The 27,041-nt window shown below is 37.7% G+C and overlaps 1 protein-coding gene across 1 annotated transcript; it reads right to left on the reverse strand.

Moving 5' to 3' along the window:
• Window positions 1–5,547: 5,547 nt before the first annotated feature.
• LOC133038233 (protein FAR1-RELATED SEQUENCE 5-like) lies at window positions 5,548–17,320 on the reverse strand. Its single transcript, XM_061116322.1, has 2 exons — window positions 15,805–17,320; window positions 5,548–5,969 (listed from the first exon to the last, which is right to left on the reverse strand). Exons 1-2 carry the CDS (start codon window positions 17,318–17,320, stop codon window positions 5,548–5,550), a joined length of 1,938 nt encoding a protein of 645 aa, XP_060972305.1.
• Window positions 17,321–27,041: the final 9,721 nt, after the last annotated feature.

The following is a 27,041-nucleotide window of genomic DNA, read 5'->3' on the forward strand; positions in this document are numbered from 1 at the left end:
CAAATCATCATATTTCTCCTTAAAACTCAAGAACACATCAAGAAGGCTAAAGGAACTAATACCTTAGCTTGAATCACACTTAGGGTTGCTGAAAATACAAGAATTGCCAAGAAAAATCCCAGCCCTAGCAGCCCATGAAAAATCGAAAGAGAGAGGGAGAGCTTGAGAGGAAGAACTCCTTTACTTTTCCAATTTTTCTAATTTTGAGTAAAATGAAAAATAATTGCCTAAATCCTTTCTTATTTCAGCCAACAACATCAAATAAATCACATATTTTCACAACACTACGTCCACTAAAGGACAAAATATCAATGGGGCAAAATGACCATTTTGTCCCTCCACACTAAAATAACATAAAAGGTACTAAAGGGTATTTTGGGAAGTCTCTAAATTCTCGACTAATCCCGACATTCCCAATGTCTAAATAAACTGCCCCAATATACTAAAATACTAAATTGTGATTCTACTGAGCCATACACCGCGTTCCATGTTGCCGGGCACCGAAAATGCAAAATTATGAAATTTCACTATATGACATAAAATGCATTCAGAATTCGAATATAACAATATAAATAATTATTTAAATATCTATAAATAATTTTCACAATTAAATCTTAATTAATTGCTAATTTCCAAATTAAACTAAGCGATCTTTACATAAGTCCCAATCTGAATCCAGATGGCTCGCTCTATCCAAATTAGTACCATATTGCTCTACAATTCTGAAGTAGGAACTATTGCAACTAAGTTGGACATGAAACTTAGGATACCAACTATCAAATCTATGTGTTATGCAATCTATACAGAAATTATCTTAAGTATAAAAATTGTACTAGCTATCATTAAATGTGACTAGCGAGGTACACTTAGTCCTAAGCACAGTTGGAGACCATCTACAATTAATACCTCGGGATGCTTCTTCTCCAGCTTCCCGAGGGCCTACTTTATTGAGAAAGTGGATGCAAGCCGCATAATCCCTATTTTCCTCATTGGGTGGAATTGGGACTTGTTGCCACTTAGAAAATTTTGGATTCTTATAATCGCAGGTGGATTGCTCGGTGCCAAGAAGATTAACGATCTTCAGAGTGGTCTTGATCAGTAGAAAATCTACTAATTACACTCCAAACGGAAGACCTAAGAGAGTTTTATGCCATTCAAACATCTCGGGAGTAGGAATTAGCCTTCTCGTGATTGTTGTCAACAGAATAAGTAATATAAATAAATGCCTTCAATTTATAAATCAAAAACTCAAAACCAAGATTTTGAGAAAAGATGATACTTACGTATAATGCAGAATGTTATTGTGTTAATGGGAGAAAGACCGGTTGTCCAGAAGAATTCATCCTTGAATTTTGTTTTATTAGGTAACTTCACAATGATCCTGTGATCGTTTGTGTGGGTACCGAGGTAGTAAAAACCTCTCGATCCTTGCTTCCTTGCAAGGACGACTTTTACAGAATAAAAATACACTATCTCAAGGGAAGTAGGACACTCCCATCCCATAATATGATATAAGACCTTTAAACAGGCCATGATTTTGTAAGAACTCGGAATTAACTGAAAAGGTGAAATTTCAAGATAATTATAGAATTCCTGAAAGTACTCTCTCAGGGGGATTACTACTCCATCCCTGATGTGCTCGAGGCTCCAAGCGCCTATTCCAGACGAGCCACTAGTACTAGTCCCACACTCTTCTCGAATTACTTTTTCTGGTGGGAAATAGCTGAACTCCCCTTGGGTGATGGACCAAATGCGACATCCGTTCTCGTATTTGATGCCACAAGGCTTTAATATATTACCCACAAAGGGAGCTATAGATCTGACCTTGGATTTAATCAATTCTGCCTCGAAGGTAACTGTTGGATCTTGAGGGGTCTTTGATTTACGAGCTTGAGTGGTCATGATTTCAAAATTTAAGTCACATGGCAAAAAAAACAACAGTGACTCGAGGTAAAAATAAAGGTCTTGCTAAAGGAATAGAAGATAAGGATTGAGGTTCAGGCCAAGATGCGTCTCACAGATAACGACATTTACCCTCAGTTATTTCTTGCAAAAATCATCTATAGCGACTAGAAATTTCAGCTTGATTGGTTTTTATTAAATGATCCCTAATTTTGCCATCATTTATCTCAAGTATGGATTTAGCTATGTAAGTTTTGGATTCAAATGGTAGGGCTAAATTTTCAAGGTAGACAGTTTCAAGAAATTCAGGGGTTGGAATTTCAGATTTAAATTGGGTCATATTTGCAGACGAGAATAATCCCAATTTCTGGAAGAAATAAATTCAACCTAACCCTGAAATATATGAATTTAATAAACCTAAAAATTTTCTTTAACCCTAAAATTAAAAACAAAAATTACTTAAAATAACCAAACATAGCGGATATATGAAGTAATAAATTACAAAGACAAAACTACAAATGTAGAAAAAAAAAACTGGCAGGAGCAAGAGAATGAGCCACTTGCTATTCTGATGAAGATTTTTGGGTAGTGGAAAACTTTGCGATTAGGGTTTCGACAATTGAAACGATGAATCCTGAGGTTCTTTGAGAATGGAGATGTAATCAAATGAAATACACAAGAAATAAGTTAAAGACAGTGAGGGCGTGCAAGTTTAAAGGGAAGTGATCGCAAGTTGCAGGGGAAATTCGGAGGTTTGAAATTCAAAAATGGTGAAATAGACTAATATTTTTGATATTTATACCCTATCGAGCAATGTTGTTAGATCAAAAGAAGATTGATCTAATGGATAGGAACATTGCAGATTGGAAGAGACGGAACATTTAATGCTAATGATGTGCCTCAAAGTTCTGAACTGCCAAAACTCAAAGCATGCAATTTTTCAAAGCCGGGATAAGACAAAAATATCCTTATAATCATTTAAAAAGTACTTTTTTAATTGTTATACCCAAAATTCAGCTACACTTCAAAGGTTGACACGTGTCTAACAGAAGGAATACGAAACAATTTTGATTGATATAACGATATCACTAAATGCATATTAAATAACTCGTTTATTAATTAAAGGTTAAATAGATAATATTCAAAACTCATTGATCATTGACTTTATAGTCAATATCGAGACAAGAAAAGTAACTATTTATCTAAGACTAACGAGACATATGCATGCCTCGGAATATACTGACAAGAAAAGAACATTCATCCATCCGATCCGATCGAAGTGAGTGTATCAGCATAAGATGCCTCACATTTTATACAGCAAGAAGATTACCTCACATTATAAATATCACAAAGAGAATATAGCGAGACGGAAACCTTCCTAACACTTATCATATTTTCTTATCAAGATGGATATGGAAGATAACTCAAATCAGAGAAGATATAACCTTCCTTGTCAGCAATAACTATCTAAAAGATAAAACTAAAGAACGACTGGGTAGTTATTTAGTATTATCTCACATGTGATTTAAATGAAACGTGGGGATTTTCCGTGTTTCATGAATAGTTACATTGAAATCTATCCTAAAAAGAATAGCTGCTAACCTATATTCTTATAAATAGGGGCAGACTTTCATGGGAAAGAGGACGACAATTGAGAGTGAATTATTATTTTTCAAATTTTGAAATTGTACTCTGTATTCTAAAAAGATCCCTAATAATGACTCGTGAAATATGTAGATTTTAACTACAAAACCACGTAAAAATATCTGGAGTTATAATTTCTTTTATTGCTTATAAATTTATGTAGAATATTTATTACGAGAAGACTATTTAATTTTGGTTAACAAAAATCTGCGTTAGCAAACCTTAAAGAGAGATGTTGAGAACTTTTTCTTAAGGTTCCGTAAATTTAAAATAAATTACATAATTGTAAAATTTGGGTAAGTCTAAAGAACATCCCCTAAAGTAACGTTTTGGTAGACCCCCAACCAAATTTTGACTTTCAGAAGAGTTTTCAGTCTATTTTTTTTTATGATCGTATACTTTGTATATATTTAGGTTCACATGTAAACTTTCAAAAAAATTATTAATATTTTATAATGCCAAAAGTAAGGTTTAAATATTTTATTGAACGCACAAATATTTTTTCTTATATGCGTTGCAAGCAACTGTTTGAATAACTTTATTTTTAGGTATTATACTACAATTTTTTTTTAGAAAAAAATTTATAAGTGATCCTATATAGCTACAATGTTCACGATTATATGAAAAAAGATTATAATAAAAAGCTCTCCTAGATGCTGAAACGATGTGGAGCCTACCAAAATATAATTTTAAAGAGTAGTACATTTTTTTTTCTGTCCCCACTGACAAAATTTTACGGGTCCATCATTGACTACATCATTATTCCTATATTTTTTTTAAATAATTCAAATAGCTTACAATAACAACAATATGATTCTTATATTCATGTTTTCAGCGAGTGTTCAATAAAACATTAAACTTGCTTTCGACATGATAAATTATTTATAATTTTTTAAAAATTTACAAGATGATATTATAAAACTATAAAAAAATACTATTATGTAGAATTTTTAATTAAAAAAAATACTCTTAACATATATTTTAGGGTAGAAGTTAAAATAGAATTTTTTTTAAGGAGTTGAAATAGAAGATTGCCCATTCTACATTATAAATATACAATTACTTAAATTAATGACCCACATCAATCATCAAGTAGATAATCAATCATAAAGAAATGCACCAAAATACTATACTTACCTTAATCTGATGTGATTAAGTAAAAAATATTGACAATAGTATTTCAATATATATTTTATGGCAGCCGATTTTGTGCCCATATGTGCAAAACACGGATTGGAATCCGTTGTACGGCAGGGGGGTCCCACCGTACTTTTAAATTTTTTTAATTTTTGAAATTTTGGTGGTAACCGGTTGTTGTAGGTGTGGTTACCGGTTAGGAGTTTATTTTTTTAATTAAAAAATAGTTAGGTACGAAAAAAGTACAAAATGGTACTATTTGTGTTAGTTAGAGTACAAAAAGGTACAGCAGTCTTCACTGTTCCTGGCAATTGATGGTACGAAAACACTGTAGGCAGTGGGTCCATGTTGTCGGATTGAGGCTATTTTGGTATTTTCCTTCATTCATAAGATCATATGTATTTGTGGGATGGTAATTAAGTACATTATATCGAGTACCGTGTACATTACTTGTTTCTGCGTGATGTTTAGTAAAATTAGTGTACATAATATCACGTACCGAGTAAAAAATTTCACATACGAGTACGTTCTTTTACGTTTCGTAGTATATTGTTTAGAAATTTTTTTTTTAAGTGATGAATTTATTTGTTGTTATACATTGAGTTTTTAGTTGGTGTAATTTTTTAATTGTAAATATTTCGTATATTAAAAATTACCAGAAAAATATATTTTTTCACCTTATAAGATTGAGTGTTTTTTTTTTCCTAGGCATAATTTAGTTGTTCGTCAATAATAATTTTGAGATTTGGTGAAGATGAGAAAATTACCTTAAACACGCCAAACATAACAAGAAGTATATAAATGTAGAATTTTTGAAACAATAAGTAGAGTCATAAACGTTAAAACAACAATGGCTAAAAGTAGCTAGTTATAAGAATGACCATAGTAAGACTCTTGTGTGGAGGAAGGCGGTTCCGGGAAATACGCGTTGGAGTGGTCATTGAATGAGTCAGATGTTGGTTGATTGTTTGGAGGTTGTTGCCCCTGAGATCCAGTGTTATGTTGACGATTTGGGCACCGTCGATAATCATGGTCTGATGAGCGACAAATGCGACAATGTCTTGAGTTTCTTGGGATCTGCTCCCCGTTTGGTCCTTCCCTTGTATTTCCCGTAACCTTTGTTCTCACAACTTCGGGGTCTTTAATAATTTTGGGGTTGTTACGATATCTTCCAGGTTGTGGCGTCTCTCCTTCCAGATTGGAATTCAAGTCAAATTCTTCCTTCAACATTAGAGTTAGCCGTTCAAGCTCTTCCTTTGCACGGTTGTACGAGTCCTCTGATTTTGCTGCATAGAAAGTGAAGTTATAAGTCAGTGAACTGAGAGATCTAAACCTAGCCATCTCGTAAATGTGCTGTTGTGGTTGTGCTGGCGGGTTAAAATATAGGTGGAGATTTATCTTTGCGGATTTGCTCCATCGCTTCATGAGAAGAGAATTAGGTATTCTTCTCATGTTTAATCTTTTCATTGTAGCCCATAAATGTCTACAAGGGTACCCTTGACTTTCATAGAGCAAGCAACTACAGTGTAGTGCTCGTCGGCCTTCACAGTAATGAACTCAGTATTGGACGTCCGGATGCTGAAACTTTCCAATGGTGAATATCTGCCACTCTCCTTGTTGCTCTTGAGTTATGACGAAATAGTTATTGTAACACCCTAACTACCTTAGGCGTATTACGTGATTTTTAAACGTACTGTGCAGCTCGTTGCTAATCAACGAGGTTTATGGAAAAACGTGATTAATTAAAATTTTGCTTTTTGATTAAACTTGTAAAACATATTATAAAAGACTCGGGATCCCGATTATAAAAATATTTACAAAAAGTTTCACAGTTTAACTATTACATCAAAATCAAAGTCGTCTAACGACAGTTACAAAAATCTCAGCCTTGCTGTCCCGAGGATCGTACGCTCCAGGCCTAACCGCCCCGACATGTACAATCTCATAAGCTCGCTCACGGTCCATCAGCTACAGCCTTGCCTTTACCTACACATGAACATAAACTGTGAGTCGACAGACTCAGTAAGAAAAGCATAATAATATCATACATAACTAACTGCCGTGTCCAACACGATACTGAGTCCCGCTACTGCCATGTCCAACATGGTGCGAGCTACTACCGCCATGTCCAACATGGTGCGAGTTTTGAACGTTCATAGGGACGGTACTATTGACAAGTATCCTCCCCGATCGGTCGAACCGGTCATACTCCGCTGCTGGTCATACTCCGGCTGTCACCGACGGGATAGGTCAATAGCCCGAACCACCAACCAAATGTCAGCCTGATCGGTCGAACCGGTCATACTCCGGCTGCTGGTCATACTCCAGCCTGTACCGACGTGACAGGGTTGGATGGTTCGAAGCCTAAATACATAACTAATGTAATTTAGCAGGCTTCCTACATGCACGCTAAACATGTAATCTACATATGCATACTGTTATACTAATCTTACCTGGATTCCGATTTCAGGTGTGCGGTCAACATTTGGAACGAAGCCGAGCGGCGGATTACTGGCTCCTAAACCATAAAAATCACAACGCTATAAGTGACACGCTAAATCACTTCCCGGGGACTAAAACTAGGAACTAAAAGTTTCCCTATCGATAAAAAGCATGGCAATACCCCTAAAAACCTAAAAACGAGGAAAACTAGGGTTCGGAAAAATTCCCCAACCGGTAGACCGGTTGCCCAACCGGAATTCCGGTTCTGGGAAAATTCAGCACACCCATCCGGAATTCGGATGCACAACCGAATTAGGTTCCTCGCGAGGCGACAACCATAAAAATTCATAACTTGCACAATTCAACCCCAAATCACATGAAACCTTCCGGACACTGTTCTATACCTCCCCTAGAACATTTCTAAGGCAACAAAACCACCCAGTTGCACGAATTCAAAAATCACCATTAGAGCTCAAGCTTTGAGTTCTAAACTCAAACTTGAGCAAACCTAGCTAGCATGCAATCAAATCCATCTAAACTTACTTAAACAAGCTTAACTAAGCCTCTGAAAACAATCAAAAACATCAACAATATCACAGCAACAGAACATAAACATTTCTCTTTGAAAACCACATTTTTGAGCTAAAAATCAAAACTTTGAACAACACAACTAGCATGCATCATAACCAGCTCTATTCTAATCAATTGAACAAGATTTAAACCTCAGAAATCATATCACAAACACAGCAGCACAACATCCCAAAATAACATGCATTTACTCATCTTTTTATCAAAATTCCAAGAAAACATAGAAGGACAAGTTCAAGGATCTTACCTACAATTGAATTACACTTAAAATGGTAGAAAAAATGATTGAATTGATGAGAAAATCCCCCAGCCCTAGCAGCTCACACCAAGCCGAAATAGAGAGAAAGAATGAGAGAAAATTCTCTTTTCAAAGTTTTCTAATTTTTTGCTAAGTGTAAAGTTTGAGAGAAAAAAGGATTTTCATGCATATAATACCTTATTTCAGCCAAAATAAATAATTAAAATAAACATTTAACATTTATTTTCCATTAATAAAAGTCACTAAAAGACAAAAAGTCATTGGGGCAAAAAGACCATTTTGCCCCTCCATCATAAAATCACATAAATCATACTAAAGGGGTATTTTTGGGAAATTCTAAATTCCCGGCCATTCCCGACATTCCCAATGTCTAAAACCCGTCCCCAAAATACTAACATACTAAGTTGTGATTTCTACTGAGCCAAACGCCGAGTTCCAAAATACCGGACACCGGAAATGCGAAATATAAAAACTACTGATGACATAATCATGCATTTCTGAATTCCGTAAATAACAGTAATAAATTATTTAAATAGCTATAAATAATTTCATAATTTAAACATAAACAACTGCTAATTTCCAAATTAACTAAGCGGGCTTTACAACTATCCCCCCCTTAAAAGGATTTCGTCCCCGAAATCTAACCTGAATAACTCTGGATATTGAGCTCTCATATCTGACTCTAGCTCCCAGGTGGCTTCCTCCACCTTGCTGTTTCTCCAGAGAACCTTGACCAATGCTATGGTCTTATTCCGAAGGACTTTATCCTTTCTATCCAGGATCTGCACTGGCTGTTCCTCATATGACATGTCTGGCTGAAGCTGAAGACTCTCATAACTGAGTATATGAGAGGGGTCTGAAACGTATTTTCTCAACATTGAGACATGGAATACGTTGTGCACTGCTGATAAGGCTGGAGGCAATGCTAACCGATATGCCACTTGACCTATCTTCTCGAGAATCTCGAAAGGTCCTGTAAATCTAGGGCATAACTTGCCTCTTTTCCCGAAACGTTTAATCCCCTTCATCGGAGATACTCGTAAAAACACATGTTCCCCTACTTGGAACTCAACATCTCTGCGTTTCGGATCTGCGTAACTCTTCTGTCTGCTCTGTGAGGCAAGCATTCTAGCTTTTATCTTTTCTATCGCCTCATTGGTCCGCTGAACTGACTCTGGACCCAGATATTTCCTCTCCCCTGTCTCATCCCAGTGGATAGGGGATCTACATTTCCTACCGTACAACAGTTCATAGGGAGCCATCCCTATCGTACTCTGATAACTGTTGTTGTACGAAAATTCTATCAACGGTAGATATTTGCTCCATGAACCCTCAAAGTCCATAACACAGGCTCTCAACATATCCTCCAATATCTGAATTGTCCTTTCGGACTGACCATCTGTCTGAGGATGGAATGCTGTACTGAATTTTAGCTTTGTACCCATTGCCCGTTGCAAACTTTGCCAAAATTTGGAGGTGAATTTCGGATCCCTGTCCGAAACTATGGACTTCGGTACTCCGTGAAGTCTCACTATCTCTCTGACGTACAGTTCTGCCAACTGATCCACTGTGAACGTTGTTCTAACCGGCAGAAAATGAGCAGATTTCGTAAATCGGTCCACCACTACCCAGATGGAATCATACATACCCGTGGTCCTAGGTAACCCGACCACAAAATCCATCGTAATATCCTCCCATTTCCATTCTGGTAGGGTTAGAGGCTGCAACAACCCTGCTGGTCTCTGATGTTCAGCCTTGATCTGCTGACAAGTGAGGCATCTCGATACGAATTCTACCAAATTCTTCTTCATACCGTTCCACCAGAAGTACGGTTTCAAATCTTGGTACATCTTGGTGGTGCCGGGATGCAGAGAATATGGAGTAGAATGAGCCTCCTCAAAGATCTCGTTTCTCAATTCCACACTGTTCGGAACACAAACCCTGGCTTTATACAAAAGCATCCCACTATCTGACACTGAAAAGTCTTTGGCTTGACCAGCCAATACCTCATCTCGGATCTTCACTAACTCCGGATCTGTCATCTGAGCGACCTTTATTCTTTCCAACAGATCAGATTGCAGCGTCAAGTTGTGAAGCTGACCTACCACAAACTCGATGCCGGATCTAACCATATCCTCAGCTAGCTGGGGTGAGATCTGAACCATGCTAGCTACTTGCCCGGGACCCTTTCTGCTCAGGGCATCGGCCACTACATTGGCTTTTCCGGGATGATAGAGGATCTCGCAATCGTAGTCCTTCACTAATTCTAACCAACGCCTTTGTCTCATGTTCAAATCTTTCTGAGTAAAGAAATACTTGAGACTCTTATGGTCGGTATAGATCTCACACTTCTCTCCATACAGGTAATGCCGCCAAATCTTCAGTGCAAAAACCACTGCGGCTAATTCTAAATCATGAGTCGGGTATCGCTGTTCATAATCCTTTAACTGACGGGAGGCATAAGCGATAACCCGATCGGCTTGCATCAATACGCACCCCAAACCCTGTTTGGATGCGTCACAGTAGACTACGAACTTTTCCTTGTCCGAAGGCAAAGCTAGCACCGGAGCAGTAATCAATCTCTGCTTCAGCTCCTGAAAACTAGCTTCGCATTTATCTGACCAGATAAATCGCTGATTCTTCTTTGTAAGCTCGGTTAGGGGCATTGAAATTTTGGAGAACCCCTCCACGAACCTACGGTAGTACCCAGCTAATCCCAAGAAGCTTCTGATCTCTGTCACTGTCTTCGGTCTCGGCCAATCCCTGACGGATTCGATCTTCCCGGGATCCACCTTGATCCCGTCTTTACTCACAATGTGCCCTAGGAAGGACACCTGAGACAACCAGAACTCACATTTCTTGAACTTGGCGTAGAGCTTATGTTCTCGAAGTCGTTGCAGTACCATCTGAAGATGTAACTCGTGCTCCTCTTCTGATTGAGAGTACACGAGGATGTCGTCGATAAACACAATCACACAGATATCGAGGAAATCCTTGAATACTCTATTCATCAGGTCCATGAATGCTGCAGGAGCATTGGTTAGTCCGAATGACATAACCAGAACTCGTAGTGTCCATACCTGGTGCGGAAAGCCGTCTTCGGAATGTCCTCCTCTCGGATTCTCAACTGATGATAACCCGAACGGAGATCAATCTTAGAAAAGACCGTCTTCCCCTGAAGCTGATCGAACAAGTCATCGATCCTAGGTAATGGATATTTATTCTTCACCGTCAACTTGTTCAACTCTCTGTAGTCGATGCACATCCTCATAGATCCATCCTTCTTCTTGACGAACAAAACCGGGGCTCCCCAGGGTGACACACTGGGCCGAATGAACCCTATGTCAAGTAACCCTTGGAGCTGAATCTTTAGTTCCTTAAGTTCAGCTGGAGCCATCCTATACGGGGCTTTGGAAACCGGATCCACCCCTGGTGCCAAGTCAATCACGAAATCGATCTCCCGCTGAGGTGGTAACCCTGGAAGTTCTTCGGGAAAGACGTCCAAAAATTCCCGAACCACTCTGATGTCCTCTGGCCGAATGGTATCTGGCCGAGTGGTGTCCACCACCACGGCCAGAAACCCTAAGCACCCGCCGTGCAATAATTCTCTCGCTGACATAGCCGAGATCACCGGGATCCGAGATCCCTGAACCGAACCCACAAATACAAACGGTTCTTCACTTTCCGGTTGGAAGACCACCATCTTCCTCTTACAGTCAATGCTCGCCGAATATTTAGATAGGAAATCCATTCCTAAAATAATATCAAATTCGACTAAGCTCATCTCTATCAGATCAGCGCTTAACTCTCTACCATCTATCCTGATCGGCATAGACCTAATCCACCTATTGGAGATAACCAATTCTCCGCCAGGTAACAGGGTTCCAAACCCTGATTCATATCTATCAAAGGGTCTACCCAACTTACTAAAGACTCTGGCCGCCACATAAGAATGTGTAGCCCCAGAATCAAACAGCACTGAATAAAGCGAGTTGTTAATAAAAAGCTGACCTGTAACAACTGATGGGCTGGCATCTGCATCAGCCTGCGTGATAGCGAACACCCTGGCTGGAGTGGGTATCGCTGGAGCTCTCGGTGCCTCTGGCCGGAGCTGGGGACATTCCCTCTTGAAGTGTCCGGGCATGCCACAATGAAAGCATCCCTGCCCCTTGCACTCACCCCGATGATGCCTCTTGCAGCTAGGGCACTCGGGATAGGAGAATCGGGTCTCATTACCACCAGGACGACTCCCTCTGTTCTGGTTCCCCCGGAACCTCTTGTTCTGACTCGAGCCGCCGGAAGCAGTGGGTGCCCTCTTCCTCTGATCAATGGCCGAACCACTACTCCCCCTGCTATAGCCTGATGCAGGAGGGGTAGGAGCTCCGCCACTAATCGGAGTACTAGCTGACTCTGACATGCACCCCACTGCGCCCTCAGCTCGCAGTGCCTTCTCCACCATCTGAGCATAGGTGGTGCTGTCGTCGGTGGTAATCATCAGGTCATGCCTGATCTTGGGATTCAACCCGTCCAGATACTTCTCCTTCTTGCTGAAGTCGGTCGGCACAATTCCCGAGGCTAACCTCGCCAACCGATCGAACTGAGTAGTATACTCAGTGACGCTCATGTTCTCCCGCTGGGTCAGGTGAACGAACTCTTTCCTCTTGGCGCTTCTGACCGCCTCATTGTAATATTTCGCGTTGAAGAGTTCCTGGAACCTTTCCCAGGTCATGGTGGTGACATCGTGAATCTGAGACACCATGTCCCACCATACCAACGCGTCCTCCTGAAACTGAAACGTGGCGCACACCACTCTGTCATTACCGGTGACACCCATGAAGTTCAGGATTCTGGTAATCACCGTTAGCCACTGCTCGGCTTTCATCACGTCCGGACCTCCCAGGAATACCGGAGGTGCTTGCTTCCGGAACCGCTCATATAAAGGTTCCAATCTGTGGGCCGCCACCACTATCTCGGCACAGGCGGCGAGGGCAGGTGCCACTGGAACTATGGGCACAGGAACTGCAGGAGCACCCTGCTGTCTCAACCTCTGAATCTCGAGGTCTTGTTCTTCGATCCGGGCTTGCATCTCCGCAAACCGTAACTCCCAGTTCGGGGCTCCCTGATCGGCTGGGGGAGCCTGGGCAGCCTGTGGCGGGTTCTCATCACCCCGGCCACGAGCCCTGCCTCGGGGACCTCTACCTCGGCCCCTGGCAGGTGGGGGAAACTGAGCTCCCTGTCCCTGATTCGACCCTACGGAGTTGCCCTGACTCCTGGTAGTCCGCCTGGCGTCCATCTAGTTAGAACCGCCTGCGAAACCAAGAGTTGGCATATCAGGTCGTATTCAAGGCGAGCTTACTAATGCCGCTTAATTTGGAAATTAGAAATGAAACATGCGCCTATTCTACTATCAGGCTACTAACATGCTTCCTAACAGGCTTTTCTTTTTCATAACTGAATAAAATAAACTACTAAAGCAATAAAGGCTTACTGAACCGTGAACCGAGCTAACTGCTGATGATGATTGTACATGTCGTGACGATCTTCGGAAGACAACCTGGCGGCTCTGATACCAAATTGTAACACCCTAACTACCTTAGGCGTATTACGTGATTTTTAAACGTACTGTGCAGCTCGTTGCTAATCAACGAGGTTTATGGAAAAACGTGATTAATTAAAATTTTGCTTTTTGATTAAACTTGTAAAACATATTATAAAAGACTCAAGATCCCGATTATAAAAATATTTACAAAAAGTTTCACAGTTTAACTATTACATCAAAATCAAAGTCGTCTAACGACAGTTACAAAAATCTCAGCCTTGCTGTCCCGAGGATCGTACGCTCCAGGCCTAACCGCCCCGACATGTACAATCTCATAAGCTCGCTCACGGTTCATCAGCTACAGCCTTGCCTTTACCTACACATGAACATAAATTGTGAGTCGACAGACTCAGTAAGAAAAGCATAATAATATCATACATAACTAACTGCCGTGTCCAACACGATACTGAGTCCCGCTACTGCCATGTCCAACATGGTACTGAGCTACTACTGCCATGTCCAACATGGTACTGAGTTTTGAACGTTCATAGGGACGGTACTATTGACAAGTATCCTCCTGATCGGTCGAACCGGTCATACTCCGGCTGCTGGTCATACTCCAGCCTGTACCGACGGGATAGGTCAATAGCACTGAACCACCAACCAAATGTCAGCCTGATCGGTCGAACCGGTCATACTCCGGCTGCTGGTCATACTCCAGCCTGTACCGACGTGACAGGGTTGGATGGTTCGAAGCCTAAATACATAACTAATGTAATTTAGCAGGCTTCCTACATGCACGCTAAACATGTAATCTACATATGCATACTGTTATACTAATCTTACCTGGATTCCGATTTCAGGTGTGCCGGTCAACCTGACTGGAACAGAAGCTGAGCGGCGGATTACTGGCTCCTAAACCATAAAAATCACAACGCTATAAGTGACACGCTAAATCACTTCCCGGGGACTAAAACTAGGAACTAAAAGTTTCCCTATCGATAAAAAGCATGGCAATACCCCTAAAAACCTAAAAACGAGGAAAACTAGGGTTCGGAAAAATTCCCCAACCGGTAGACCGGTTGCCCAACCGGAATTCCGGTTCTGGGAAAATTCAGAACACCCATCCGGAATTCCGGATGCACAACCGGAATTCCGGTTCCTCGCAGGCAGCAACCATAAAAATTCATAACTTGCACAATTCAACCCCAAATCACATGAAACCTTCCAGACCTGTTCTATACCTCCCCTAGAACATTTCTAAGGCAACAAAACCACCCAGATTGCACGAATTCAAAAATCACCATTAGAGCTCAAGCTTTGAGTTCTAAACTCAAACTTGAGCAAACCTAGCTAGCATGCAATCAAATCCATCTAAACTTACTTAAACAAGCTTAACTAAGCCTCTGAAAACAATCAAAAACATCAACAATATCACAGCAACAGAACATAAACATTTCTCTTTGAAAACCACATTTTTGAGCTAAAAATCAAAACTTTGAACAACACAACTAGCATGCATCATAACCAGCTCTATTCTAATCAATTGAACAAGATTTAAACCTCAAAAATCATATCACAAACACAGCAGCACAACATCCCAAAATAACATGCATTTACTCATCTTTTTTTATCAAAATTCCAAGAAAACATAGAAGGACAAGTTCAAGGATCTTACCTACAATTGAATTACACTTAAAATGGTAGAAAAAATGATTGAATTGATGAGAAAATCCCCCAGCCCTAGCAGCTCACACCAAGCCGAAATAGAGAGAAAGAATGAGAGAAAATTCTCTTTTCAAAGTTTTCTAATTTTTTGCTAAGTGTAAAGTTTGAGAGAAAAAAGGATTTTCATGCATATAATACCTTATTTCAGCCAAAATAAATAATTAAAATAAACATTTAACATTTATTTTCCATTAATAAAAGTCACTAAAAGACAAAAAGTCATTGGGGCAAAAAGACCATTTTGCCCCTCCATCATAAAATCACATAAATCATACTAAAGGGGTATTTTTGGGAAATTCTAAATTCCCGGCCATTCCCGACATTCCCAATGTCTAAAACCCGTCCCCAAAATACTAACATACTAAGTTGTGATTTCTACTGAGCCAAACGCCGAGTTCCAAAATACCGGACACCGGAAATGCGAAATATAAAAACTACTGATGACATAATCATGCATTTCTGAATTCCGTAAATAACAGTAATAAATTATTTAAATAGCTATAAATAATTTCATAATTTAAACATAAACAACTGCTAATTTCCAAATTAACTAAGCGGGCTTTACAGTTATTCTCTAAATCAAGCTGCTCAGCAACCTTGTGGTACATAGTTCTTGTGTAGAATGCAGCACATTGGTTGTAGTAAGTGGTCAAGCATGTAGGATTAGGTGGGTGAGGTCGAGTGCATCTGCTTTTGAAGTCATTTGCAGTCTCGTTGTGTCTGAGCTTTGAGACTGTCATATCTATGGTTGTTACAAATTCACGCAAGCAATAATTCTTCTCTAAAAATTTTTTTAGAGCGGAGTTGATGGATTCGCAACGTTGTGTGGTTCTCATTCCTGCAACGAATGAACCCCTTAAATAAGTTTCTGCCCATTGTTGTCTTGACTCGAATGTTGTTTGACACCATTCATTATCTGTTAGTTGTTGGGTTTGGATGACGTCTAACCATCTTGCTTCAAATTCTTCCTCCTCGTAGTAGTTGTACATGAGATCCTTAAATGTTTTTAAGAAGATCGGATCTTTAACCTTTTTCGAAGCATTTGTATTGAGATGCCAAGCGCAGAGACGGTGCGTAACATCGGGCATGTGTTCAACGATAGCCTGTTTCATGGCCGCATCTTGGTCAGTAACTACAACATTTGGCTTCTTATCTCCATGGCATTCTAGAAATTTTTGAAGTAGCCAAGAATATGATGGAAGCTTCTCGTGGAGGAGGAGAGCAAATCCGAAGATGCATGTGTTGAAATGGTGGTTGACGCCAATGAGAACAGTGAGGGGCTTATTGTACTCATTTGTCATGTAGGTTGTGTCAAATCCTAGTACATCCCCAAAAGCTACATAGTCCACGCGTGAGTTTCCATCTGCCCAGAATAAGTTAGCCAAGCGATTCTCGTCGTCAACCTGATAGACAACGAAGAAATTAGGATCCTTCTCTGCGAGACAATCAAGAAATCCCAGAGCCCCTTCTGAGTCCGTCTCTATCTTCTCTTCTCGCTTCGCACCAGCAACCCTGTTGTACACATCTCGAAGTTGACATGGCATTTTCTCGTAACCTCCACTTTGCAAAGCAACATGAGACATTATGTTGGCAGTTTTAATTCTTATGGAGTTCATCGACCTAACTTGGGCAAGCAACCCATCGGACATAACTCTATATGATCTCAAAAATTGTACCTCACTCGATGAAGCCAGCTCGTGATTGTGTATTGTGCTGAACTCTTTGCATTTCCAAGTGTTACACGGTTGTGTGAGTAAAATACGCAATGCTGCCTGACATCCGGTTCTAGTGACGTCATGAGGTCTTTTTTTTCTTGGTGTGTCGGGTGATGCGATTTTTTTTGAACCCTCGGAACAACAAACCCACCTCCGCATTACAATGACCCCATGAGAACGTCGTACATCATCTTTCCTTGTGCCGAAACCTATCCATTTTGCGTATATTTCGTAAAATGCTTCCCATTTTTCCAGTTTGTCGAGACTCTTGCCTAGCACGTCCTGTATTTCAATCTCATTCACTGGTTTTATGATGTTTAGCTCTGCTGTGATGGTTTCCCATTCATAAGTGTGTTCGTCATTCATGTTGGCTTGTTATTGATTTGTAAGAATTGTAGATGAGGAGTAAGGTTTAGAGGGTGCTGAGGGGATTGAAATTAGATTTTGTGAGTTTAAAGGACTGAGATAATAGGGTTATGTGGAGTTGGTGATCTCATTTGGTGATCACATATAAAGCTGTTGGGCTGATATTAATGGGCCTCTACAATATTACAATCTGAACTCAACTCCTCTCGTACGTCAGAACAATATAATAGTACAAATTGTTTTAATTTCATTCCACATGTAATTGTAAAATAAGGTTATTTGACGAAAAATTTAAAGGGGTGATGTTATTGAGTTGAAAGGTTTGGTGGTGGGATTTAAATAGATTGGCATTATGTTAATGGGCCTTCACCTAAGTTTTTCAATGAGTTGAACCATTTTCGTACGTCCGAAATAAAACATTGTACTTTTTTTGTTTTTAAAAAAAAATTTGTTAAGAAAAGAAGAAAATTTTAATAAAAGGTTAGTTGTTCACATTTAAATCCATTGGGCTTATATTAATGGGCCTATACCAACATCTTTTAATGAATTCAACCATTCCTGTACTTTACAAATATAACGCAGTACTATTATGAAAACCCCCTGTGTGTACACGTGTATTAAAGTGATGACATTTTTCAGTAGAATGGGTAGTTTCTCCCATTTATATATGTTGGGCTGATATTAATGGGCCCTTCACCTACATCTTCTTATAAGTTAAATCATCGTCGTACGTTAGAATAGTACCGTAGGACATTAGATTTTTTGGAAAAATGGGATTGATGAATAATGTTGACATTTGACCATACTACGTACGCCTACACGTGTATTTAATTGTGTAATTCAAAGATTTAAGCACCCCTCTTTTGACACATCAGATGTGCCCAATGGAGTACATCCCAATGGAGTACAGCTAACTAAAAAACGTACTATAGGGTTATTCTCCACGACTTATATAACACACTTGAGACGTTTTCCAATCCAGCATCAAGTTTATAGAGAAATTAACTTGTAATTTAGTTATTAGCATTACAATATATCAAGTATGAGTTCAGGTCCACACTGGGTTATTTTCAATGGACCAAATCAAGGTATCTATAGTACGTACGAAGATGCTGTAAGCAAAAACACTACTTTTGATGCGTCCATAAAAATAATTCGTTATGAATCTTTCATAGAAGCTTTTTCTGCTTTATGTCTACATGGAGAGATGGGACAATGCTTCACTGGGCAGCAAGTTAGAGAACTTTGCTGTGTTAATGAGTTTCCCTGCATGTGGGATTCTAATGATGATAATGATGAAGAGGCTATCCTTAATTCTGTTTGCTCACTGTTTGATGAGGGTGAATGTTCTGGTGCAAATAAATCACCCGAACAGGACAATGTGAAAGATTCGACTGACAAAGGTGAGGACCGAAATGGAGATGATATAGAAGTTGGGGACAAATGAGGAGTGGATACTTCTCCCAAAAACAGTAAATGATGCACTGTGTTAGTGTCCAAGTTATGTTATTTTATATTTTGAAGCTATAATGTACTATGAGTATTTGTTATAAAATCTGTACTTTGGTTTATTTTGGAGTATTAATGTCACTTTCCTCATTAATTAATTGTGGAATTAAAATTGAAGTGAATCATTGTGAAATCACAACTGCAAACAGAAAGAAAATAGACTTAAAATAATATAGTAGAGTGTCATACAACTACATATATAATGGAGGTAAGTGCTTCAATCTCATTAAATGGCCTAACAAAAAGTTGATTCAACGGCCATATGAGATGAGTTGTAACAAAAGTACACTATATATATATATATATAAAATACCACGAATGAAACTGAACGGATGTTCAATCAAGTTCTATAACTTGAGGGAACTTTCGTTGAGACAGAGGACTGTTGTCTCTGAACGGGGACTTTGGTCCTGAAGGACTTTGTCTTGGAGTAGTGTTTGGTGATTCTTGTTTTACATGAAGTGGGTAGTGGGGTATGGACACCTCGGTGTAGTCGAGAATGTCATCCATGATACCCTCTAATTTTTCTCTTGAAGTGTTGGCTTCTTGCATGGCATGGGCTGAATGGTAGAGGTGTTCCGCCAGTTTGTATGACTCCTGCTTGGCCTCCGTGGCTCTTAAATGTGCCTTCCGTATAAGTTTTTCATGTTCGTGGAGAACAGTCTCGAGCCTTGCACAGTTAGGACATCCTGAAATGGAGGCTGAACGGAGTCTTGGACTCCGTGACGGTGTACCTACGGGTCTTGTGGAAGAAAAAGGATGCGGTGGGGATTTTTGAGGACTTGTTTCAAAAGGGTTGAAGTTTTGGTAAGGGTCCATTTGATGTAGGTAACAGTAAAACGGGGTTTGAAAAAAATGCTTAGTTTGGATAACCTAACCTTTACTTATATAGTGGTTTGGTGGGTTGATGTACACGTGATTGGGTTCATGTAATAATAATGGATTTTTTTTTCCCAATTTAACCATTTAATAGTTAATAAATTTTCACAATTGTAATATCCACTTAGGACAATCTGAGAAATCTCAATTTACCCATTTATTAGTTAACCAATTTTAATAGAAGGAGAAGGTCAATCAAATCCCACAAACAAAATCTAAGCAATATCGGGAAAGTACTATGTGATGTGACATTTTTATATTAAAAACAAATATACCTACGGTTTTATGATTTAAATAATAATTTCTAGAATTAAAGTAAAAATAAAATGCTTTAAAGTATTAGTACACATGGAAGACATAATGAATGAAGTCAATTGATTTATTACGACCGTATAAAAATGTCACATCACCATTTTTAAATAATAAGTACATGGTTTAAATGGTGAAATTAAAAATGTGATATGACATCTGTTAGTGTTGTTATTTTGTGACAGTGTATGTTCTGTTCAATGTCTAGTCGTATCTGGATTTTTAGACTGTTATATCTGCACTAACGTTTGTTTACGAGAGTCTCTTTTAAGTGTTAGTTAGTGCCAGCTGGACTTATCGTTGTGGTCATATATATAATCGGTTTCTGTTAGTAAAGGTGTTATCCATTTAATCATTCAGACAGTTATTTCGGTTGTTTTTAGAGAGATAGTCGTATCTTGTTTCTTGTGATTGTGATTACAGGTTAGATCTTGAAGCTTGAGAGTGTTCGTCAATGGTGGAATGATCTGAATCTGGAATTGTTGAGTTCAAACTGAAGGGATTTCAGTGTCATCTTCATCATCAGATCTGAAGGGATTTCAGATTGAAGACATGTTGAAGAGGAGCTCAGTTGCTGCACAAGGGATTGTGCATTAATAATCAGTGTTCTTGATTGTCGTTGGTAATTCATTACTATTTGCTAGAAAGGTTGTATTTGATTCCTTTAGAGAGAATTGGAAATTGTAATATGAACCTTTGATTAATAGTGGATGAATTTACCCTGGTTCGGGGAACCCAAGCACTAGTCGGCTGAGATGTGTTCTCAGTGCAGATGAAGCTTGTAAATTGATGTGTGATTTACTGCTTAAAGTTTAATTCTTGTTCATAACTCATATCTTGAAATCGATCAATCTAAAGATGTACAACTTGGTAACTTGAATCATTAAAATCTACTAGTTGCACTTTCAACATCCACTCATTTCAGTAGTCAATAATTTATTAAAATTTGACATCATAATCGTTGTTGGTACTACCATCATAATTTATTAAATCTGATCTAATTGATTTGTCCAAATTTTAATACAAAAATGTCATATTAGTATATTAGAGCCCAACAAATATTAAATCTCCTTAAGTAATATAGGTAGGTTTTGTGTTTTCATATAGTATCTTAATTAACTCAAATAAGGGAATCCCATGAGATCTGCATGTCATAATGTAGTGAGTTTGATTTGAAGTTACACTGTGAAATCGCTGACGTACGTTATTTAAAGTATAGGAAATACTCCATTTAACGTCAGTGAGTACACTGTGGGACGTACACAGCAAATTAAATATTGATAAGACAACAATTGATTTTTTTAGTGAGTATCTACAAATTAAAATTAGAGGAAATAGTCCATACTTGGTTAAGAAGATTACAATATTTGGACAATTTTTAAATAATTCCCAACAACTTAAGAACGTGGACTATTAAGAATGGGTAGTAGTCCAAAATTAGTACAACTCCTAAATAGGAAATGGTTTAAACTGTATTAAAATAAGTATTGTACGAATAAATATGTCCGAAATTATAGTTTACATTTGAAAAAAAATCTTATTATCTCATTAAATTCAAATATTGAGTAAACATAATTGCACCGTACTGTATTTACGATGTGAAGTACTCTGCACATATATTGATGTACGTTATTTTCAAACTTGAAGTTATTGAGATATGGGAGATCCAGCTTCTGACGTATATTGAAATACGTTCCAAACATATTTTCATATAATTTATTTCTGTGGCTGTTGAAAATTTATTTTAGGGTTGGAAAGACATACGTAGAAATACGTTATTATAATAAAGAAATCTTTTATATTTGCTAATTAATTTGTAGGAACCACATTAAAATTTTTCACATCTTGATTACAATAAAGTATTCAACATTACAATTTTCCAATAATAAAAGTGAACAACCAACTACCATTACAATGAAGATGTTATGAATCCGTGTTGGTCAAATTAATATTAAATATTTACATTTAAAACCTGATTTGACTAGACTGTACAACCTATCAATGAAGATGACTTTGTGAATGCATTGGAAAAAGGCATTTGGATAAACCCAACAAAATGGTGATGTGAGTTCAAATTTCAAATGAAATATTAAAAAATAATAATTAATAATTTCCAAGATATTACTAATTACTTCATAGTTGTATGTAATTATTTTACTAATATTTTACCATCAATCCATATAAGGTCACATCAGTAGGGTGTACGATCTACTTTGAAAACCCTAGCTCATACCATGTCAAATATTAATAATTTGAACACTTAAAGTAAATAACAAATCCTTCAAAACCCTAAAGAACGATTTTAAATAATTGTTATTAGTTTGTATTGGAATACTAATTTCCAATAATGAGTTGACATCTATAGGATGTACTACCTTCTTTAAAAAAAAAAAAAATACAAATTTAGGGATATTATTATAACACAAACCTTTGAAGTCAATATGAAAGAAAATAATGTTTTAATTTAAATATACATTTTGTCTGGGTTAATATCAATAAAACTTAAATTACCTTTGTTTAATTTTTGTCTTTTGTTAATAAAAACTCCTACAGTACATATGATGTGACATATATATATTTAAAACTCACCCAAGTACAATTTTATAATAAAATAATAATTTGAACACTTAAAGTAAATAACAAATCCTTCAAAACCCTAAAGAACGATTTTAAATAATTGTTATTAGTTTGTATTGGAATACTAATTTCCAATAATGAGTTGACATCTGTAAGATGTACTACCTTCTTTAAAAACAAAAAAAAAAATACAAATTTAGGGATATTATTATAACACAAACCTTTGAAGTCAATATGAAAAAAATAATGCTTTAATTTAAATATACATTTTGTCTGGGTTAATATCAATAAAACTTCAATTACCTTTGTTTAATTTTTATCTTTTGTTAATAAAAACTCCTACAGTACATATGATGTGATATATATATATATTTAAAACTCACCCAAGTACGGTTTTATAATAAAATAATAATTTGAACACTTAAAGTAAATAACAAATCCTTCAAAACCCTAAAGAACGATTTTAAATAATTGTTATTAGTTTGTATTGGAATACTAATTTCTAATAATGAGCTGACATCTGTAGGATATACTACCTTCTTTAAAAACAAAAAAAATACAAATTTAGGGATATTATTATAACACAAACCTTTGAAGTCAATATGAAAGAAAATAATGTTTTAATTTAAATATACATTTTGTCTGGGTTAATATCAATAAAACTTAAATTACCTTTGTTTAATTTTTTTCTTTTGTTAATAAAAACTCCTACAGTACATATGATGTGACATATATATATATTTAAAACTCACCCAAGTACGGTTTTATAATAAAATAATAATTTGAACACTTAAAGTAAATAACAAATCCTTCAAAACCCTAAAGAACGATTTTAAATAAATGAGGAGGACCTTTTTTGTATTTTAAAATAATAAATATTTTAGTAATATTTTCCCATCAATCTATATACGGTCAAATCAATAAGTTGTACTATCTACTTGAATAACCTAAAAAAAATAATTACGTAGAAATATGTTATTACTATAAAGATACCTTCATTATTTGTTAATTAATTATGGTAAACTATTTTTTAAATGATACATGTATATTTTTTGTGTACCGAAGGGTGCAAAGTTAGTTGATATTTTTTTTCATGTCATTTTATTTTTATATTTTTTTGTCAAATTAAATAGATTATTTAACTTATTCTGTTAATTCTGTTCTTAATAAAATTACAGAATTTATTAAAAAGAAAATCAAGTAATATAATTAATATTTGATTGATTGGGACAAGATATCGTAAAATACGGTTGTTTAATTTTTGGTATAGTTTATTAGTGGATATAATATAAACCAGTTAACCATGTACATCCTATGATTTGAGTTTGAGCGTCAAATAATAAACAAATTATGGAACCAATTAATTATCATTATTATTTTAGTACGTAAATTGATTAATTATAATTATTATTTGATACTGTAAATATACATTGTATTGAGATGAATTTATACATATACTATAACATCGGGACTCTTATTACATGAGGAAGCAATTTGACCTAAGAATGTAAAAACGCTGACATTTGCCTCCCGCGTATCATTTTGTTCGAGAGTCTGGCGCACCGTTGTGTCAAATATGATAACACTCATTCCACGGTGGCCTTGTCAACTCGGGAGGTTGAGGTTCGGTAGGATGGCATATTTGGGTGCCCGTATCGGAAGTAGTTCTGTCCACCCTACTCCACCCATCCGAATCCTTCGTCAACATTTCCTGAATATACATGTACCACATACATAAAATTTTTAAGAAACAATTTGTAATAATATACTATTAAAATAAATAGACATAAAGAGTTGAGTTATTACCGAAATTTGTTATGAGATGATTGATTGAATTGCTGAAATTCCATTCATGCACCTACAACACACGGTTGCAGTGCATACCAATCCTTCTGTTTACACATCTTCACTTCGGTGCAACAACAATACATAATTTTTTTTTATATATATATTATCCCTATACATACGTCTACAGATAGGGAGTGAGTTCTCTAGGAAAGAAAACAATACTAAATTGAGATGTGAAGGAGTAAGGAGAGGTAGAGGGGTATATATAGTACTTGTGGATGTGATTGTTGAGTGTAGTCTTGTCAAAAATTACAAAATAATAATTAATATAACCCTAGGTACGGCTAAAAAAGGGGTGGTATAACCCCAAGATAAATTTGATTTTGTCAATCCCTTGAAAAACGTAATTTCAACAAACCCAACCCCCTATTAACTTTTCCTTGGAAGACGTAATTCGAACCAACGAAATTCTCAGTTTTGTTCTGGTTTGGTTGACTTTGGTTAGATAATTACGTATTTAAATAAGGTAAATGTTGTCCCATTGTTCCCATTGTTCCCATCCGTTAAGAACAACAATGTCCACATAAACTTTTCACATGTAGCAACAAATATCCTAATATTATGTCCAAATAAACATGTGTGACGAAATGAATAAGAAATTAAATTAGGATGTTTACTAATAATGAGAACTCAATATTTTTTTTTTAAAACGATTTAAATATTTCATTAAAATATTATTCGTTGGAATAAATATTGCAATAATTTTTGTAAGATTACATTAACGTATTAATCGTTGTAATCAAGTAGTACGAATGGTTGAGTGTCACTCCGTACAACTCTAGGTCGAACTGGATTCGGTGAGTTCGTTAGGATAGTAGTGAGTCCGGTACCCCAAAGCTAACTTCACTACATACTGTGTGTCACCGGGCACGTAAACATCGCTAGTCACATTGTGAGTAGTACGAATGGTTGAGTGTCACTCTGTACAACCGTAGGTCGAACAAGATTCGGTGAGTTCGTTAGGAGAGTAGTGACTCCGGTACCCCACAGCTAACTTGACTACATACTGTGTGACACCGGGCCCGTAAACACTGCAAGTAACATTGTGAGTAGTACGAATGGTTGAGTGTCACTCCGTACAACCCTAGGTCGAACTGGATTCGGTGAGTTCGTTAGGACAGTAGTGAGTCCGGTACCCCAAAGCTAACTTGACTACATACTGTGTGTCACCGGGCACGTAAACACCGCTAGTCACATTGTGAGTAGTACGAATGGTTGAGTGTCACTCCGTACAACCCTAGGTCGAATTGGATTCGGTGAGTTCGTTAGGAGAGTAGTGAGTCTAGTACCCCACAGCTAACTTGACTACATACTGTGGGACACCGCGCCCGTAAACACCGCAAGTCACAATGTGAGTAGTACAAATGGTTGAGTGTCACTCCGTACAACCGTAGGTCGAACAAGATTTGGTGACTTCGTTAGGAGAGTAGTGACTACGGTACCCCACAACTAACTTGACTACATACTGTGTGACACTTCGTACAACACTAGGTCGAATGGTTGAGTGTCACTCCGTACAACACTAGGTCGAACTGGATTCGGTGAGTTCGTTAGGAGAGTAGTGACTCCGGTACCCCACAGCTAACTTAACTACATACTCTGTGTCACCAGGCACGTAAACACCGCTAGTCACATTGTGAGTAGTACGAATGGTTGTGTAACACCCTAACTAATATAGGCGTATTACGTGATTTTTAAACATGCTGTGCAGCTCGTTGCTAATCAACGAAGTTTATGGAAAACGTGATTAATTAAAATTTTTGCTTTTTAATTAACTTATAAAATATTTATACAAAAGACACGGGATCCCGATTACAAAATCATTTACAAAAGTTTATTGTCTATATAAAATACTTGTCGCCTAGCGACTAATTACAAAAAAATAGCCTCGTTGTCCCGATGATCGTACGCTCCAGGCCTAACCGCCCCGACATGTACAATCTTCATAGGCTCGTCCTCACGGTTCCACAGCTTTGATCTTGCCCAAACCTACACATGAACATAGCACTGTGAGTCGACAGACTCAGTAAGAAAAGCATAATAATACTCATACATAAATCCCGGTCATGATCAGACGCCCATACCCCTGACCATAACCCTAACTGCCGTGTCCAACACGATACTGAGTCCCCCTAACTGCCGTGTCCAACACGGTACTGAGTTCTGAACGTTCATAGGGACGGTACTATTGACAAGTAACAACCTGATCGGTCGAACCGGTCATACTCCGGCTGCTGGTCATACTCCAGCCTGTACCGACGTGTTACAGTATCAGCCTGATCGGTCGAACCGGTCATACTCCGGCTGCTGGTCATACTCCAGCCTGTACCGACGTGATACGTCAAATAGTACGGAACCACCAACCTAAGTATCAGCCTAATCGGTCGAACCGGTCATACTCCGGCTGCTGGTCATACTCTAGCCTGTACCGACGTGATACAGTGTCAGTATAATCGGTCGAACCGGTCATACTCCGGCTGCTGGTCATACTCCAGCCTGTACCGACGTGACACAGTTGGATGGTTCGAAGCCAACATACATATCTAATGTAATCTAACAGGCTTCCTACATGCACGCTAAACATGTAATCTACATATGC

The sequence above is a fragment of the Cannabis sativa genome, chromosome 5, assembly GCF_029168945.1.
Source record: "Cannabis sativa cultivar Pink pepper isolate KNU-18-1 chromosome 5, ASM2916894v1, whole genome shotgun sequence".
Lineage (NCBI taxonomy): Eukaryota > Viridiplantae > Streptophyta > Magnoliopsida > Rosales > Cannabaceae > Cannabis > Cannabis sativa.

Coding starts and splice junctions, on each gene's coding strand:
- LOC133038233 (XM_061116322.1), bottom strand. CDS start 17,320: ATGAATGACGAACACACTTATGAATGGGAAACCATCACAGCAGAGCTA. Junction 5,970..15,804: donor GCTTGATTTAGAGAATAACT/GTAAAGCCCGCT, acceptor CTTTCTATGCAG/CAAAATCAGAGGACTCGTAC.